At 42.9% G+C, this 18,957-nt stretch overlaps 1 protein-coding gene across 4 annotated transcripts in view; it reads right to left on the minus strand.

Moving 5' to 3' along the window:
* MEGF11 (multiple EGF like domains 11) overlaps nt 1–18,957 on the minus strand; it is a 376,622-nt gene that overhangs the window by 254,351 nt on the left and 103,314 nt on the right. For all 4 annotated transcript variants that reach the window (XM_074966585.1, XM_074966582.1, XM_074966584.1 and 1 more), the window contains exons 3-5: nt 13,526–13,649; nt 9,750–9,851; nt 7,987–8,087 (exon numbers count right to left, since the gene is read on the minus strand). In XM_074966585.1, coding sequence (XP_074822686.1) covers nt 7,987–8,087; nt 9,750–9,851; nt 13,526–13,641 — 319 coding nt within the window. In that variant the 5' untranslated portion in view covers nt 13,642–13,649. The remainder of the gene's footprint in view (nt 1–7,986; nt 8,088–9,749; nt 9,852–13,525; nt 13,650–18,957) is intronic.

Raw genomic sequence — 18,957 nt, forward strand, 5'->3', positions numbered from 1 at the left:
TAAACATCAGGGAAGCTATTGTATGACAAAGAACAAGGGACCAGTCAGGGGAGGGTCACAGCTGGAGGAGACTACAATAGGAGAAAGTGAAAAAGATGCTAGCTCAGATTTTGTATGTGCACTAGGAGTGCTTTTTAAAGGTTAACTGGATTTAGTTGCTATTTCTCTCTCTCCTCCCTGCCCCTCCTCCCCTCTCTAAAACTACATCAGAGCAGAGGAAAATAATTCCATTAGAGAGGGACGGAAAGGAGTGGTTAAGAAAACAACTTTAATTTAAAACATGCATTTCATTTCACACGCCCTCTTGCTTTTCAACCTTATTGATTTCAAGATGTCTCCACACTCCCAGACTATCCATCACAGTCACAATTCCTTTTTGGGGTGAAAACGTTTGCCATCTTCTGGAGTTTCACCGTGCCCACTAAGGGTAAGTGCCTCACACACAAGCATGCAAGGAGGCAGTGATGCATGGGAGCTTGTCCACATAGGGACGGCCAGAATCCTGCTGCTTGCACTCACCTCATGCAACTACTCGTGCAAGTAGGTGCTTATCTGCATGACTATGGGCCGAGCAACCTAGGCCTTGGACTGCAACATGTGGGCCACGGTAAGAACCATCAGCAGCACCACCCATGCCAAATGGACCACGGCCTTGCTCTGCAGCTGATAGCACTACACGGATGCTGAAGGACGGACATGCTGCACCCCCCGCAGCAGAGTGCCAGCCCCACAAGCCACAAACACCATAGCAGCTCTGGCTGCCAGAGCCAACAATATAGCTTAAAACTTCTTTGCATTAAACTGTATTTCAAAGATTCATATACAACCATTATTCATGCAAGGGGAGCAAAAAATGGGAACTGACACAGACTGGACTAACTCAGTTACTTATTGAGGATTGACAAGCCCATAATAAACCTGAATTGATTGCATTGGTGGCAATTGTCACTTACGATGATTTCTCAATAATCACATGGCATGCATTATAATCCAGTAATTGTCTTATTCAGTATAGATCCTTCACTAGAGCAAATCAGCATAACACCACTGAAGAGCAGCGAAGACAGAGGGAGAGGAAAGTGGGAGAAGACTCAAGAATGAGGTGGTGAGCAGAAAGATATTAAAGCAGAAGTGTAGCGGGGAGAAGGTTACATAAAGCCTCAAAGGCAATACAGACTCCATTGACTTTGATGGAACTCTGCCGATTTGCACCAGCCTGTCTTTGGGAACTCTCCATTTAAAGGGCTACCTAGAACTAAGCAACTAAACTGAAGAAATATATGCTTGGATATTTGACTTTGAAAGTGAATTCACATTTGACTGTATCTGTGACTCTTTCATGTTTGCTTCCCACAAACCCCCCCTGCACTGGAGCGCTGCCAACACAAATACACGCATGAGCATTGTTTAACCTTGATCCCGCCTGTTGTGTCCTTCGATGGTTGTATTTCCTGCCTGCAGTATGCAGAAAAGTGTTTCTCTTGTCATTCTACAGAAATAGCAAGTCATTTTACCTCCTTTTCCCGGATAACCAGGGTGCCTTAATTTTTTCTTTAAATGTTTATCAACTTTGAGACTTTCTATAGCCTCACCCCATCCCTTCTGCTGTTACATTCTTCTCCTTCACTCCTCTCTCTTTTCATGTCCACGAAGTGTCCTCCTTCCACCCCACCTTCTCCATATCGCCTTCCCTTGGTGGGACCTCGTTATCCTCTCACTTACACTAGTGTAACTCCCTTGACCTCAAGGGAATTACTCTTAATTTACAATGGCATAAGGAGAAGAGAATCATGCCTGACACATCTTCACCAATGAGGTCCGCACACTCTCCCTTACCTTAATAGTTGCCCCATACCTTGTCTGAATCACAGGGTATGCTGGCCCTTTAAGAGGGCTGGGGCTCACTCTTGCCTGCCTCCCAAGGTAAAGGGAATGAGCAAGCACACGGATGGGAGCACATGATCAAGAACCAGGCATGCTGGGAGACAGGAACATCAGCCTGAGCTCAATGAGAGACTGAAAGGGGCAAGGCGGCTGTCTGAGCCACTCTACAGCGATTCTCCTTAGCACCCATACAGAGGGGCTGGGGGCGGGCCAGCCTGCAGAGAGCAGGACCCAGCTAGGAAGGATAGAGAATGGGGAGCTAGTCCCTTGGAGGAAAGACTCAGCAGGGACAGGAACTAAGAACACTGCCCCAAAGGCGTGTGTAGCTAGGAAGGCTGGAGGGGAGGGGGAGAGTTCTTGTGTATCCCTGTTACTCAGCCCAGGAGAACCTGTGTGAAGTTACACACAAAGTGGGCATAAAAGGAGGAATTCCAAACAAACTGTGTTGATATCTGAGCTGAGAACGTGTTTCCCATTGTCACTTCAATTCCATAGTTACTAAGGCCACAGGAACAATGGCCTTCCACACCATATTTGTGTGTGTGTGTGTGTGTGTGTGTGTGTGTGTGTGTGTGTGTGTGTGTGTGTGTACGTACACAGACACCCACAGAAACACACATCTATAAAATCAGAGAGAGAGAGCATATATGTTCCCTGCTATAAAGTGTTTATGTATGGTTATATCATTTCCATTTATTTATGAGGCATTATTGATGCACAGAATGCTGGGTGCCTGAATAATGTATCACAAAGGCTCTTACAAAAAGCACTAACACTGGCATAACACATTTCTACAAAGATGAAAAAAATATTGTTTCAAACCTGTTAAGACATAGCCTTGGTCTACACTAGGACTTTAGGTCGAATTTGGCAGCGTTAAATCGATGTAAACCTGCTCCCGTCCACACGATGAAGCCCTTTTTTTCCGACTTAAAGGGCTCTTAAAATCGATTTCCTTACTCCACCCCTGACAAGTGGATTAGCGCTTAAATCGGCCTTGCTAGGTCAAATTTGGGGTACTGTGGACACAATTCGATGGTATTGGCCTCTGGGAGCTATCCCAGAGTGCTCCATTGTGACCGCTCTGGACAGCACTCTCAACTCAGATGCACTGGCCAGGTAGACAGGAAAAGAACCGCGAACTTTTGAATCTCATTTCCGGAGACTGCGGGAACTGTGGGGTAGCTACCCACAGTGCAACCCTCCGGAAGTCGACGCTTGCCTCGGTACTGTGGAAGCACTCCACCGAGTTAATGCACTTAGAGCATTTTCTGTGGGGACACACACACTCGAATATATAAAAACGATTTCTAAAAACCGACTTCTATAAATTCGACCTAATTTCATAGTGTAGACATACCCTTAGAAAATATACTTTAAGTTACAGGACTGCTGGCCAAGAGAAATTTAAAATCACAGGCTAACATTTAAGATTTTAATGATCCACGGGCCGGGGGGGGGGGGGGGAGGGGAGGGGAGGAATCAACAAATCTGACATGATACAACCAACTGCTATGACTATTCAGGAAGTTCAAACTGCTGATTCAGAGTTTCTCAACTGTCCGACTTTTACACTGATCACAGACACTACTATTTTTCGTTTCATCATAAGAACCCTTGACTGCTGTGTCAGTGCATTGTTGCATCACATGCATCAAACTGCAAGTCTTGGAATTCATCCAGATGGCAGGAAGCTTTGGAATTGTTACTTCTACTGCACAGATGTTTCACAATCAGGCCAGATGGCTCCAACAAAATAATATTTTCATAGAATTTTTTTTAAAATAAAATGACACTATATATGCAATATTGTAAACCCAGCATAATGCTAAGGTATGAATTGTCACACGAGTAGAATACAAAATTATATATGGCAATTTGTCGCTGATATTATTTAAAATATTAGTTATGGAATATACTATTTAAAAATCATGATAAAAATCCATTTCCAAAACTCACTCATACATAATACCACCTTATCTTACTATTGTAATAACTGTCAGGAACCCAGATGTGGGTGGTCAGGCCTAGTAGCTGGAACTGGAATCAGATCTAGTGATCAGAGCAGGAGCAAGAAACTGAAGCCAGGGGTCACAGCCAGTAATCAGAGCCAAAGGGTCTGAGCCAGAGTCAGGAACCAAAGCCAGGATTCCAGTAGGGAAGCAGGGCTGGAACAGACTGGGCAGGTGCAGGGCTGGAAGAAGGCTGGGAACAAAGCAGGCACAGAAGAAATCGTAGCTGTGGGCATAAGCATTGAGCAACCAGAGATTAGTTGCGGCCGTTGGGCTTAAGAGACTTGCTGACTTCCTCCGGTGAATCAGGCAGGCCCTGCTGTGCTCATAGGCTGCCCCCAGACCTGGCAAGCGCAGCTCCGCGTCCTCCGTCTGATGGGGACGTCATTCTTCATTTGCTCGAAAGAGAATTCAAAGGTTGCGACTTGAGCTGGCAACTGACAGAACCACAAACATCCTCATATGCCTCAACGGACCATGATGGAGCACCACTCTGGCTGACAGAGTAGAGATTCCACCAGCGAAATCCACAGTTTCTCTATCAAGACTGCTAGGAAGGGGGCCAATCAGTCGTAATACTGACAATAGTTTTGTAACACAAATAATTGCCCATGGGAGGCAAGCTGAGATCACCTAGCTTCATCCCAGAGAGCACCACCACGACACAACCAGTTTCAGACACAACTGACCTGGGTCAGGTTTGAACCAGCAACCTCGAGCTAAAGAACTCCATTTGCCATTATCGAACCTCTGAGCCATCCAGTCACATTGCATAGGGATAGATATGAGAAAGTGAATGGAAACAGAATACTAGCCTTGAAAATTAAAAATAAAAAGCCATCTGGTAATTGAAATACTCCATGACCCAAAATATGAAGAAAAAGTGAATTTCCATCCTCTTGTCTCCTTTGACTTTTTTTCCTGCCAAGGATCAATATACAAGGGTTGGGGTGGTGGGGAGAATATGGTGCTTTCTGCCTTCCCCTACACTTTTCTAATGCCTGGATCTCTGCCCCTTGTGCTACCTAGGACAAATTTCTCCTGTGGATGCTTTATATAAATCTGATCTGCAAGAAGAGATTAAAAGGGACAGACTGAAGAAAGCACTGGTCTCCCAGACAAAAAGCAGTCCATTTAGTGAATTAGGAGTTCTTTCCACCTGCCGCACTTTTTAAAGGGAAATCCTCAATTACGCTCTGCTCAAAGGGCAAAACAACAAAAGACCCATGTAACGTTCTTTTTTAAAGCAGTAGGAAGCATTCAAAGCTGCTTTATTTACCACAGATGCTAATCTAGTTGGTACAATTTAAAAATCCTTCCTGAAGGGCATTTGAACCCTTGTTGTTTCAAAAAAAGATTCTGTAGTTTATGCACTTGCTTCGCCAAAAGCTTCCCTTAGCAAACAAACTATACTAAATCATAGTTGCTCTAATCTACTACCCGGAGGATGCAGTTTGTCTTCAGAGGCAGCTCAGTGGAAAGCTCTGTCACGTATAAATATATGTAGAGAGGGGGAAATCATTTTGTACAACTCCCAGACTGGTAGGGACCATTTTTAAGACACCAATGGGGGAAAAAAGTGTGCACTTTTCATGTCTGATTGTTTTGTTTTTTAATCTTGCCTAGTGAGGCAATAAAAGCAAATGCCACAAAGACAAACTCCTCCCTCAAAGTTAAATTCCCCAAAGCTATATGGTAAGATGCTGAAGTAGGTTAATTCTCTAGCCTTTCACCTCTGGACGTGAGTCGCATCCATCTTAGGTCACCAATAAAATGAGATTGATGGGCTCAATGTACTTCCTAATAAACATTCCTCCATAATGGAAAAGCAGCGCTCTGCTCAGTACAATTCAGCCCCAATGGCACACTCTGTTGAAAAATTACCAGTATTTAACTAGAGAGGAGTCATATAAGTTGTAACCAAACGATTCAGCCAGAGTTTCGTGAGCAGGAATGTCACACAGCAGCTGCCGATGTTAGTCCAACTCCTTAGCAACAAGGTCAATCCTTTGATTTATTGTATCCCAAATTCATCACTAACAAAATGATCCCAGCCACAGAGGCCAGCTTGCACTCCTGCTGAAGGCAATGGGAGTTTTCTTGGGGACTTCAAGGAGCTAAAGATGAGAACCTAGCAGAGACAGGACACTGAATTAGCAATTAGTGTTACACTGCACTCCGAACTGTTCTATGCATTTTACAGACATGTGAAAAGACTGGTCCCTGTCCCGAAGAGATCTCACTCCAACTAGACAATGCAGAATTAGGTGGACTTACAATTCAAAAAAAAAAAAGTATCTGACCCCCTGCCTATCTGCCACTTTTCATAGTGCATCATCATCACTGACATGAGAAGGGTGAAAAAAGGCACCACAGAACGAAAGGCAGAGCCAAGCATCTCTGGATTACTTGAGTAGCTAAGACTAAGCAAGCTAGATTATATCAGTGCTAATTCACACTGGAAATACCTACACAACAGGCGAGAAAAAAAATCTGACATTCCTCTTTAAAGGGACAACAAACAAGAGGGGGAAAGGATCAAATAACAAAAAAGCCTTCTCTCTTGCTTTTAATCCAAGAAAGAGCCAGAAATAGAGAGTTTAACTCAGCCTTCAGCAGCCTAAGCATGTCATTGTTAATTACAAAGCTACTTAACTTTTGCAAGAAATAAAGGCTGCTATTAATGAAAGAAGACCCAATTAGCCTTTAATCTACACACTGTTTTTTAATCAAACTTTCTTTTGATCATCATACACACTGTGGGATATAGTCTCCCCTCGCCACATGCCATCGACTCCCACTAATCCTAATGAAATAGATTTTAAAGGACTGGCTGAGTGAAGCACTGTGGAGATGCATCTCTTCTGCAGTGGCTGAAGCTTCATTTCCCCAGTGGGACCTGGGATCTGTGTCATTTGGAGGCTGAATCCAGTCTCCAAACTATTCCCCCTCCTCTCATTAAGGCAGCATTGGAAGGGAATTCAATGAGATGAATTTCTCAGTGACCCCTGATCTCTTCTTGGGAATTCTGCCATTGGAGGGAGCAGGATACTTTACACCTCTAGGAGAGAGATGGTCCAGTGACAGTAGCAGGGTAGTGATCACCATGTTAAAAAAAAACAAACCAACAGAAAGTGGCAGGATGGTTAAAGACAAAGACGGGGTGGTAGATGAGACAGGGAAGAGATGGGAAGGACCTAAATTGTCTTCAGTGTTGAAAAGGGTGTATTTTGCACTTCAGGGAAACCAATGCACATACATGAGTGAGAGCTATCCCTTGCTAAAACATAGTGAAGACCGGGCACTTCAGTTTTAATGTGAGATAAACTCACTGAGATTAACCCCTGGAAGGTGTATAGAGCTGTATACCTCCTGGTAAAACTGATGTGCCTGGACTTCTGTGTTTTTACCTTGGGATAGCTCAGATGGATTCATGCACATTAGTTACTCTGAAATTTTAAAAAATACAGCTTTTTTAACAGTGAAAATAAAGACCACAGTCTGCTCCAGCTAAGTCACTCTCCTAGAACGAGAGGGGAATTCCCTTTGGTGGGTTCTGTGATGACTGCAGTTAAGGATCAGTGAAGAACCTGATATTTAGAGTGGAAATAGCTCTTGAAAATGAATATCGACAAAACCAGTGTGGGACATGACACATTACAAAGAGAAAGAACCAGGTAGACAAATGTTATACCAGAAAGATACACTGTGCTATCATGCCCTGATATTTTGGTTGGAAACCTCAGAGTATTACTATTTTTTAAAGTAATGTGGCAAACATCTGGCACCTAACACTAATGCAAACTATCTGAGATTTAGGCATGTGCTTAAAGTTAAGTGTGTGCTGAAGTACTGTCCTGAACTGGAATGATTTCCTGAATCAGGGCCTCAGACTGTAAAGATCTGACCTTCAGAAATGCTGAGCACCCACAATTCTAACTGAAGTTGGAGGAGCGGTGGATGCTCAGTAGCTCTGAAATCAGCCCTCAATTTTATTGATTACTATTGTATTAGCATCTTTGATTTTTCTCCACCTTCTGGGTGAAGATATTTTTTAATTGTAATGTATGAATCCAAATGGTATACATACGTATGCAGAAGTCTCCACTTTCATAATATCCAGGGCAGCACTGAGATCTTCGCCGATACATTGTTCTTAGTCCTCTTCGATATGCTGTTTTATAACTTATTCTAAATTGCAAGACAGAAAGCCATTTGACAGTATTGGAAATCAATGCCTACGGTTGGAATTATATTTGTGTTAAATTATAGCAAGGAGAGCATTCAATAATTACTTTAAAATGCATGAAGGCTTTTGATATTAAAAAAACACCATTAAAAAAATCAATATGTATTTTGAAACTCGCAATAGAACATGTATTATAAACACCGTATTCGCAACTAGCAGTCTACATAGCCCTTCTTGGTGCTACTATCTGAGAACATTGTCACAGAACTAAAGAGAGGTCAAGCAGCTTTTTCAAGAATAACCATTCTTCTGTGTTTCAGCAAGGTCAGCTATCAGCGATGGGATCAACACAATCTTCTATGGAAACTACCTTTTCAGTATGCCACACAAGGATCTATTGCGAGGCAAGCTGTATCTCTAGTTTGTTACAGTAGATGGGGAAATTAACCCCCAAAGTGTATTGTCTCCACTCGGTAATTATTCCCAGACTTCGCTCCCTTGCAAGATGGCGTAACACTGCAATCAAGAAAGCACCGTAAGGCAGCTTTCCCGATCAGCAGCCCCTAATGCAAAAAAAAAAAAAAGCCACAATAGGAGTTCTAGCTTTGTCCATGCAGCAGAGAGGACAATACTTTGAAAAATGTCCTTTGGCTCTGCCTTTGATGTTCTTTCTATTCGACAAGTCAACCCCACCTAGTCTACTATACTCCAGCCAAAACAATAGTCTTGGCATGAGCAGTTCAACTTCTATGGCCAATTCTGGGCAGCAGACCACAGAAACTAAAATGGAGTTCCAAACCTACAAGGTGCTGAGCACCCTCAGTTGCCACTGAGTCAATGGGAATCAAGATCAATTAGTAGCTGCTGGCAGGAGGAGACCCCACAAGAGGATCAATTGAGCTGGGTGTTTATTTAAATGGCTTTCTACTGGGAGCCAAGCTGCCAATAGCTGATTTCACACCACCCAGGAGAATCTGATCAGATGGCAACACCTTTCACTCCATGCTAGAGATGGAGATGGGCCCCAAACTCCAAATTTATGGGAACTTCAGCTTCAGATTTGGCTGCAAACTTTGTAGCTTGGTCCCATTTCTAGTCATCACCAACGTGACCCACATTCAAACTAACAGTCTAAAAGAGAAAGAAAGACTCTGTGATACATTCCAAGCCATTTGGTCCCATCTTGCACTAGGCAATCGAACTACTTTATGTAGCTCAGTGGTTCTCAAACTTTTGTACTGGTGACCCCTTTCACATAGCAAGCCTCTGAGTGCGACCCCCCTTATAAATGAAGAACACTTTTTTATATATTTAACACCATTATAAATGCTGGAGGCAAAGCGGGGTTTGGGGTGGAGGCTGACAGCTCGCGACCCCCCATGTAATAACCTTGCAACCCCCTGAGGGCTCCCAGTCTGAGAACCCCTGATGTAGCTGGATCAAAGTTCAGGAGAGAGTCACTGTCCCTCTCCTGGTTTCCTAGATTGCCCTGAACTCTGGATTTCTCAGTGCAAAGTCTTCTGAAATACATATCATCAGTCAGGCGGATTTTGTTGCAGAAAAGCCTGTGTTTCCTTTGGTATCAGGAAGGTAACACAAAGGTGTCGGTATACGGGGAGATGAAAAGGCAAAATAGATTAAAATATCTTGGCAACAGCACTTACCGATGTCTAGTGCACTTGAACCAGTTCAGTATATCAGTACATCTCGTATAATAGATCTGATCGAAAGGGTGAGCATAAGATTCCTGCACTGTCACGGCATAGCTAGGAACAGACAATGAAAGAGAGGGAAAGGCAGTTCTTTACAACGTGAAAGAAAAACTCTGCTTCCTTGACCTGCGCCCACACCTAATTCCAGCCTGAGAAATAACTAAATCAACAGCCTTGGGAACTATGGGCCTGATCCAAAGCCCAAAGACATCGTCCTCCTTTTCCTCCCCACTTTCACCTAGAGGCAGAATCCCTTCTGCCTTCTGCTTCTGCTCCCAGCTCGGACCATTGCATATAAGGCACAACTTAGACATTTATGGAGTATTTCCAACTGATTTAAAAATCCACTTCTTTTGGAGTTAAGAATAAATGTTCCCCAAAAATGCATTACGTGTTTTAAAAGCTGGGAAGGGCAACAGGTAAACACTTTACTTTTTCTAAAACAAAACTTATGTAGAGCAAAATGGTTTGGCTTAGAAGATCTAAAAAAATGCTCCATATCTTTAAATCATATCAGGGGTCTTCCTATTAGGACTGTTAATTTTTGCTTGCATACCAAAATGCTAATGTGAGCACATACTAACTTAATGCTGCTGAGTTTTACCAGCATGGTGGGATTCTTACATTTCATTTTATGATGAAGGAGCATCATTACTTCAACAAATATTGGGAGCACCAATCAAACTGGGGATAATTTATAAAGGGTCTCAAGGGTGTTTATTTTTAAACTGCACAAATTTAATCCTATGTAATTTGTAGCAGAAATAACCTAGGAACTAATTGCAGATCATAAAATTATGAGTTAAGTGCTGTCTGGGCATGGTAAGGTTTTGAGACTTGGACAGAATGTGATATTATCTTTTACAGACCTGAACAGATTGCAATGTGCAGAAATTGGTAAACTGGTTAAAAATTACAAAGACCAAAGACATTGGTAAGATGTCAGCAGTCATCCCCCATCCCTACGTATTACTTATTTTGTGCAACAGGTACTACTTTACTATTATTAACTATATTTATTTAGTTGAGGCTGGTATTTTCAAGAGTTTAAGTGACTTAGAAGCACAAATCCCATTGATGTGGAAGTGAGAGGTATGGCAATTTCCGACAGCATCCTTGAAGAACCTTACTGAATTAAATTTTAAGTATCTTTGGAGTCCATTGTATTAAATGCAAAGGTTATGTGTTATTGTGGGCTGGGACTGCATGCAACTTCTCTAGCAGGGCAGATGGGATTTGAACCCTGGGAAATGCTATAAACTTGAAAGAACTACACTGAACAATGGGCCAGACAAAAATGGACTTTTGGGACCAACAGTGTCCAATGTTAGCCTGGGGAATCTCTAGGGAGAGGTGAATGCAAATTTCCCACCTCTAGTAATGCAAAAACCCAGCCTTTTGAAGCTGCACCCTAAGGAGAGGGCCACTGTCAGTCCTATAACCTGATTACCTATAATATGAAGATTAAAGGCCAAGATGTGTAAAGGAAAGACTAACCTATTCATGGGTGTGCCTGGTCTGAGCTAAAGCTGTTACCAACTTATAACAACGGAAAGAACCCTTGGTGGGGTGTGAAGGACTGACTCCGACCAGAGCCCTTGTTGGAGTTGGGGTGATCTCTGGTAAGCTTATCAGCATGTGTGTAGGTTCTTTTATTGTTTTCAGTACGTTTTCTCTGAAAGGCTTTCACCTTAAGAATAAAGGTACTTGCTTATAAAGAGCCATGTGGTAACTTTTAACGGCTGGCAATTCCAGCTGTTCATAAGCCTTCGCAGAGAAAGCAAAGTGCAGACTCTTCAGGCAGTCTGACTTGCTGGGGACAACTCACTGTAAGCAGGGAACTTGGCAGCCTGGAAAAATCCCAGTCAGAAGGGGGGGGGGGGGGAAGACGTGGGTTTCTACCCAAGATAGGTGACAGCTGAGGAATTGGGAGCCTAGGGTTGGGTGTCCTTAAGGGAACAGGGAGGGGAAATACTGGGGCAGTTTGTTGAATTGTGACACAGTGCTCCTAGATCACTTAAATGTTTTCAAAAATTCTACCCATAGCCTCCTAGGTGCGCATGTTGCCAGACAGACAAACACAAAGCTGAGAATCATGCACCCTAAGGGCCTGATCCTGCACAGATCTTCCCTGCACCCTGGCTTTGCTCACTGCAGAACCTGGACCTATGAGCTAAATCCTGCAAGCCCTTAATTAAATCAGTGGTCTTGATCACGCAAGCAATCCCATTGTATTCAATGGGACTGCTTGCATGATTAAAGGCTTCAGAACTGCACCTTTAATAACCAACAATGTCAAAATATTTGCCTGAAGAGTTGACTCCCATTGAAGTCAGTTGATTGGGCGATTAATACACTGATCTACCGGTCGTATTTCCCTTCTACCTGGGCAGCCCGGGCTTCCACAGGACAATCACTTTTGTTCTCTGTATAACAACTTGCTGGAGGTTTTTGTTGGTGGTGGGCTTTTTATTTACATTGCTCGTTATTAATGTAAAGCAATAACATTCACGACTCTTTATTATTATTTTATGATCTTATTGGTTACCCAGCCTTACACCAACTTAATCTTTTTCGGTTGATTTATTAACATCTAAGTAACACAGTCGTCTTGGTCAGTACAAACAATCAATTTCGCTATTTAATTTTTGTTTCTCCTTCACTGGGCCTCTAGGTTGCTGACTTTCTTCACACAAAATCAATATTTTATTCCTGTGCTCTGAATGCATCTCCCCTCACCAGGACTGCAAAATACCATTTCTGCACATGAACATGCTTCTCTTTGCAGCTGCATTTGTCCTGTAAGCCACTTCACGCTCTAACAAAAACCTCCAAAAATCAAACCATAATGAACTTCAGAAATGCCACTGTGCGACATATGCATATTTACTCTGGTTACAGGATCCATGCTTGCTGTAGTATAAGCTACGGAGAAATGTTAGGGCCCCATTCACTCCTACGTTGGAATAACTCATGTAACTGGGATGGAAGCTCCCCGAGTTAAACCTAAAAGTGCAGCAACTTTAGTATCTGTGGTCTCTGCAAATGGACCCCTGCATCCATATGGAGCCCCACTGAAGGCAAAAGGGCTCCATGCAGACACAAGAGCCCACCTGCACAGACCCAGTTATGGGATGAGAGCCTATCACTATAACAAAGATGGGTTGTGAGCAAAATTATCCTAATTCACAATTGGGGTCTCTAGCGCACAGAGCTCTCTAGTCTAGAGGTCTGTGTTGCATATTCCGCCTTCATCTCACATGCAGAACTTTCACTGATGTCGATGGGAATTCCGTAGGTGAAACCAAGAAGTTCAAAATGCACAATACAAACCTCCACGTTGTACCAACAAAGGATCAATACTTAGTGCCAACGCTGGCAAGCACTGCGCTCAGCCACCTGCCTGGAAATCTGCACCCCGTAATTGAAGACGGAGAGAGACTGAAACCCTGAATGCATGGAGAGAGCTCCTCTACACGAAGGAGCATTCCAGAGCAGGACAGAAGATAAGTAGTATGGTACTATGTTCCCTCATGCATAGTCCTGGCGCTGATTATTTTGAATGCTCTGAATCCAGACAGGTGCTCACTCATGTTGCCTCTGCAGCATAGATCAGTGTCTGTTCATGCAGGGTGGTGACAGAATTTGACGCCAGGTGATAATTCTGCCTTTACAGTGAACAAATCTGAACTGGCTATCTAAGAAACAAGACACTGCTTATACATTACCTTTCCCAGTGACTACAAACATTGGGATCATCTGGATTTAAGGACAGAGTCGTTTTCAGCAAGAAAGACAGGGTAAGCACTTTTAGAATCCACCACAACAGTATGCAGACCACCATCCTTGTTTCTAGAGGAAGAGAACAAAACAATGTTCATTAATAGATCTGTATGAAAGAACATCTGCTTAATATTTCCCAACACTAGGCCTGAACTTCAGCACAAACTCATTTTGATCCCCTTCCTCACACTCACAATGAACTGTAAATAATATTTCTAAGTGACAGTTATTTATCATCATGGTGTGGACAGAAAGGTTTATGAGTAGAAATATTAATAAATAAAATACTGACATCATAATAAAGTCAATAAGTGTCCTATGCCTTATATTTTGCTACAATCTAGACGAGTCAATATTCAGAACTGAGCAATCAGGGATGTATTTACTGGAGAGCTCTGGAAAAAAAAACAGATGAGACTCACCAAATAATTGCTTAAAGAAACTATATTAACATGCTTATAACTCAAACTAATTTACAGATTTACTGGAAAACTCTCAGAAAATTTATCTTCTAATCAGAGCCATTGCCGTAAATCTGTGCGGGATACATTTTATTATTCATATATGTTTGAAGAGGATTTAACTTCTGCTTTAAGTGAAAATCTCAACACGACCTTAATAGTGGGGCTGATACCTGCAAAAAGGCAATCAGCCCACCATTAAGGATGCAGTGAGGAGGCATGTCCTAAAGTTATGAATCTAAGCAGATTTCAGTAGGTTTGAGCTTAAATTTGAGGGTGAAGCTACCCAAGATATCAATACCCATGATTCTCCCTAAGAACATTTTTGATACCGAAGATCATTAAGGCTGCTTTCACAAATAAAGTAAATAATTGAGCCATTAAAATAATCTATACTCCTATCAGCCCAGGGGTGAAACCCACTCCCATTAATTTTAATGGGATTTACATGTATCAGAGTAGACTAGATCTCAAAGACATATGCTTATTACATGACTGAGGGAAAATCAATTCACTTTTCAGCTTTATTTAAGAGGCGTCCATTTAGAGTGACAGAGGTCAGCTGATTGCACCATGTCCTGCTAATGATGAAATAAATGATAGCCATGTTGAATGTCTGCAGTAGAAACGCCAGAACTCATTTGGTTTGGATTCTTCGCCATCTAATCGATGTTATAAGGATATTTGTACTGATGAAGATTTATACATAGATCAATATAAATTGAATACACTGTATCTGTCAGTGTTGTGGTCATGGAGGTTAACTGAAAATCACCGAGGGCCAAATTCCTCTTATCTTATTCATGAGAGCATCTTTCAAAGAGACTACGAAAATGAGCAAGCGAAATAGGATACGATTCCATAGGCTCTGCTGTAACCTCTTCACACTCCTTGCATCAACTGTCTCAACCCCGACATGCCTGGGAAAAGGCTTTGCAGACCTCTTCTTTACATCGAGGCTACATACTCCAATCTTGAGACCAGAGTGGCACTACTAATCTAGACTTCTCAAAACGACTATCAATGGAAAGCTGGGATGGAACACTTGGGGCTAATATGTCACACTGCATCCAACGATGCAGTCTCTTAAGGAAATAAAGTATTAAAACTCAATGAACAATAAAATTCCAATTTCCATTTCAGGCATTTAACATAAATATGTCCTCCTCTAATACAGCACTGTAACCAACATGGTTCCATAATTTAACCTCAGACACTTCCAGCAGGCTTCCCCTAGCAACAGAACAGATCTCCCTTCTGCTATCTACAAAACACATGGCTCTCATTACATTACCTCACTGCAGAGACTGGCATAAAGACCACATTAAGGGGTTGAGCCTGCCCAGCACAGATGTTGTGTTGAGCATTAAGCACAAAGTAAAATGAACAAGAGAGGGATAAGCAGGGAAAGCTGATCCCATATTGGGGACTGATCCAGAGCCCAGAGAACAAGATGGAAAGAATCCCATTGATTTCAGTGGGCTTGGGATCAGGCCCTTGCTGTGAGGCTCCAAAGCTATTCCTGTCTGGTCGCTCTAGTAAAGAGAGGAACACATAGCAAAGTCAGCATGCTAACGAGTGAAGAATGCACTTAAGCCTGTCTCTATTCAGGCTTGCCCATTTCCCACCCACACCTGCTCCAAAGCTTATTGAAATCCATGGAAAGACTCTCCTGTCCTGCACTCAGAAGATGAAGGGAGCTGGTCATGAGAAGATCTCAGCCTTACTTCCTCAGTGCAGAGTGTTTAACCAGAACTGTCCCCACACCCTGCCTGGGCATGGAGGAAAACACCATTGAACTCCCAGCTGCTCACCTGCAAGGGCTTGTACAATAAAGGCCTACCCATGCCGGAGTTTAAAAGTTTGCTGAGAGCAGCTTAACATTTCTTCCTAGAGAACAGTATGTCATCTTGAAACGTAATGTGCCTCAGAAATGCACAATGTAATATAAGGGTGGTTCTTTAACAAGAATATTTACAAAGATGCACCCAGTATATTGCACTGATTAGCTACCATTTGAATAATTCTCAAGAACAGAGGACAGGCTCTAGTGATCACTATTTTTATCGGTTGCAATTTACCCCATGTAGATTTGCTTTGGCTTTGATAAAAAGTAACGTTGTATAAAGAGTTTTAAAGGAAAGACAAGGTCTAAACAAAAGAAACAGTCAAAGGAAGTACAGAGCAAACCCACTGAAGTAAAGGCAATCTTCCAGGGGATTTTTTAAATTTATTTTTAAACAACACACAATTTTTCCCCAGTTTGCTAGATTCTCAGCAACACTAAAGTATATGTTTCTCATTAAATTAATGAGGGACAGAAGAATAATCTTCTCTCATCTATCCACAACAGCTGTGTTAAATCCAGTAACTCTCCTAATGCTCAGTTAGATTCCTAAAGTGATAAAATGCCAATGGTTTTTTTAACTCAAACAAATACCTAAATTATCACTACTTGTAATGCAAAATAGCACTTGGAACAAGGAGGGATTTTAGAATGTACTGCAAGAAAGATTCAAAACACTTTTCTGAACTTTTAATACTGTTTTATTATTTGTTTATAAATACACTGCTTTCTGCAAGGAATTTCCCCAACCTTTTAAATCAGATTATAGATCAGAAATGTGCAACTCTCCAAATACAGCAGAATCCTCATTTATCCAGAGTGGCTCTTACCCTAATGTTTATGAAATATTTTACTTTCATCCCACTGGATAGAAAAGATCTCTCTCTAAGGCCAGATTTTTATTCTAATTCTTGTAATATAAACTCTCTAAAATTAGGATCACATATATTAAAAACTATCACCCAAACAGAACTAAGACAACGACCTGGTATGCTATGCTTTTTAACTATATTTGCATTGTTCAGTATAATATACGCCACATCCTTGTGCTCCTTTAATGCCGTGGGTACACTGCTTAAGGAGGATGCGACACCTTTCTAAGGGAAAGGAACACACTGACCACAATTTTATTAAAGACATAACTAATCGATATGAGTGTAGACAGTACTCACAGCAAAGGGCAAGTGCAGCCAGGCTCCTAACTGTTGGCAGCTCCTTGAGCTTAATGAGAAAGTGCAGGGACTTCTCATGGTTCGTAGACGGACCCAGACTACTAGTCTGCACAGCCCCTGGCCATCTGACCCAGACCAGCATGTCTGACAATGCCCTACAGCTACAGCAGACACCAGGCCAAAACCTGGTAGCCCGTAAAGTGGGTTTTTTGAGGTAACCCATCCCCCAACAGACTAAGGGCCAGACTGAAAGGTATTTAGGTGCCTAGTAGGATTTACAAAAGCACCTAAGTCCCACTGATTTCAGGTCCTTTTGTAAACACCGCTCTGCACCTTTAAGGATCTAAATACCTTCATATGTCTGACCCTACCTTCCCCACCTGCAGAATGACCAAAGGCAGTAAGAACTGAGGGCAGGAACACAACTATTAAGCCATAGGCTGTGTTGAGGCACTTGCGTTGTAGGGAGCCCTTCATTGCTGGAGGGAAGAGGGAGCACTGATGCAGGAAGCAGTTTCTCCCTCTCCACTCTTCTGGTGGATGCAGGTGAGCCCTTGTGCTGCATCTCCCCTTGTGCTTTGGGAGTCCGAGGACTGGCCTGGTATCTGGCCTCGGTGCTGCATGCAAGCCTGAGCAAAATCTGACCCTCAGAAACTAGTCCTCTCGTGAAGGCTAACTGCCCCCAGCCTGAGAGAAGACAAAGCTGTGATCTTTGTCATGCAGGGTGGTAGAAATGAAACCATCTCACCAGGCTGCCCATGCACTCCAGGAAACGCAGTGGGTTATTGCCGGTCGCCACTCATATCAGCATCCCAAATACATCAGACGCCAGACAGAGCCCTAAAGCCACAGCTAAGAACCTCAGTCTGGTCCAGCTCAAAGCAGGGAGAATGAGGAACAACAGGGAGAGAATTTCAACAAGGGAGGAAATTTCAGAGATTCCCATTTGTGCCTTTCCAAATCTCCCCCCTCAAGGCTCAGTCCTACAAGCCAGCCAATCAGTGGGTTCTTTGGTTGCACTCCTGGCCCACAATCAGATGGCCCACCATCAGGGATGGCTGTGACTGGCTGGCCAACATGGAGCCCCAGAGGCTTGCTCTGCGAGTTGAAGGTGCTCAGGGCTCGGCATGATCTGGCAAAATAGGGGTCCTTGCTGTCCAAAAGGTTCATGGTGTAATTTTTCCCATGGTGTTGCTCTGTTAATCCCAATGGATTGAGTCATGTGTCTGTTACACATCAAGCCATTTTCACATACCAGGCTCTTTTTAGAATTAATTTAATGACCTAAGCTATAGTCCCGACACAGGACTATTCATACTGCACCCTGAAACCCACTCCGCTGGTTTCATCATAGCAGAATGGTAATGCATTCTCACTGTTAAATCACTAATCTTAGCTACAGAAAACCTACTAAGTGGCAAGCCATTGATTTATTTGTCTGAGACTTCGTTTTGCAAAATGCTTCGTTGGTGAAACGTGGTTGGTTTTGCAGAGACTGAAAGACGCAGATAATCATTTAAATTGAATGAAGTGTCACACGAACACAGATAAAAACAGATTGTTTCCCCCTAACCCTCAGTATATGTAACATGAGCGGAGACCACACGGCACCTAGCAAGATCAGGGCCTACAAGCAGAGAACCCCTGGTGTGTAGAGCACAGATGTAGCAGAAATGTTCCCTTTTCAAAGGTGCTGGGCACTGTAAAGCTTCAGACTCACCCCTGCAGTGCCTCCTGCTGGTCATTTGGGAATTAGCTCCTTCCAGCACAGAGCGCCCTTTGCAGGCCGGTGATCTGCACAACTCTGGCCCCCGTGTCCCTCACAGACCCTGGTGCCCCTTTCTCTGGGGTTCTGCCCCCTGGCAGTACACCCACACTCTGCCTCTGGGTCTCCCCAT

This window comes from Natator depressus, chromosome 10, assembly GCF_965152275.1.
Source record: "Natator depressus isolate rNatDep1 chromosome 10, rNatDep2.hap1, whole genome shotgun sequence".
NCBI classification, from domain to species: domain Eukaryota; kingdom Metazoa; phylum Chordata; order Testudines; family Cheloniidae; genus Natator; species Natator depressus.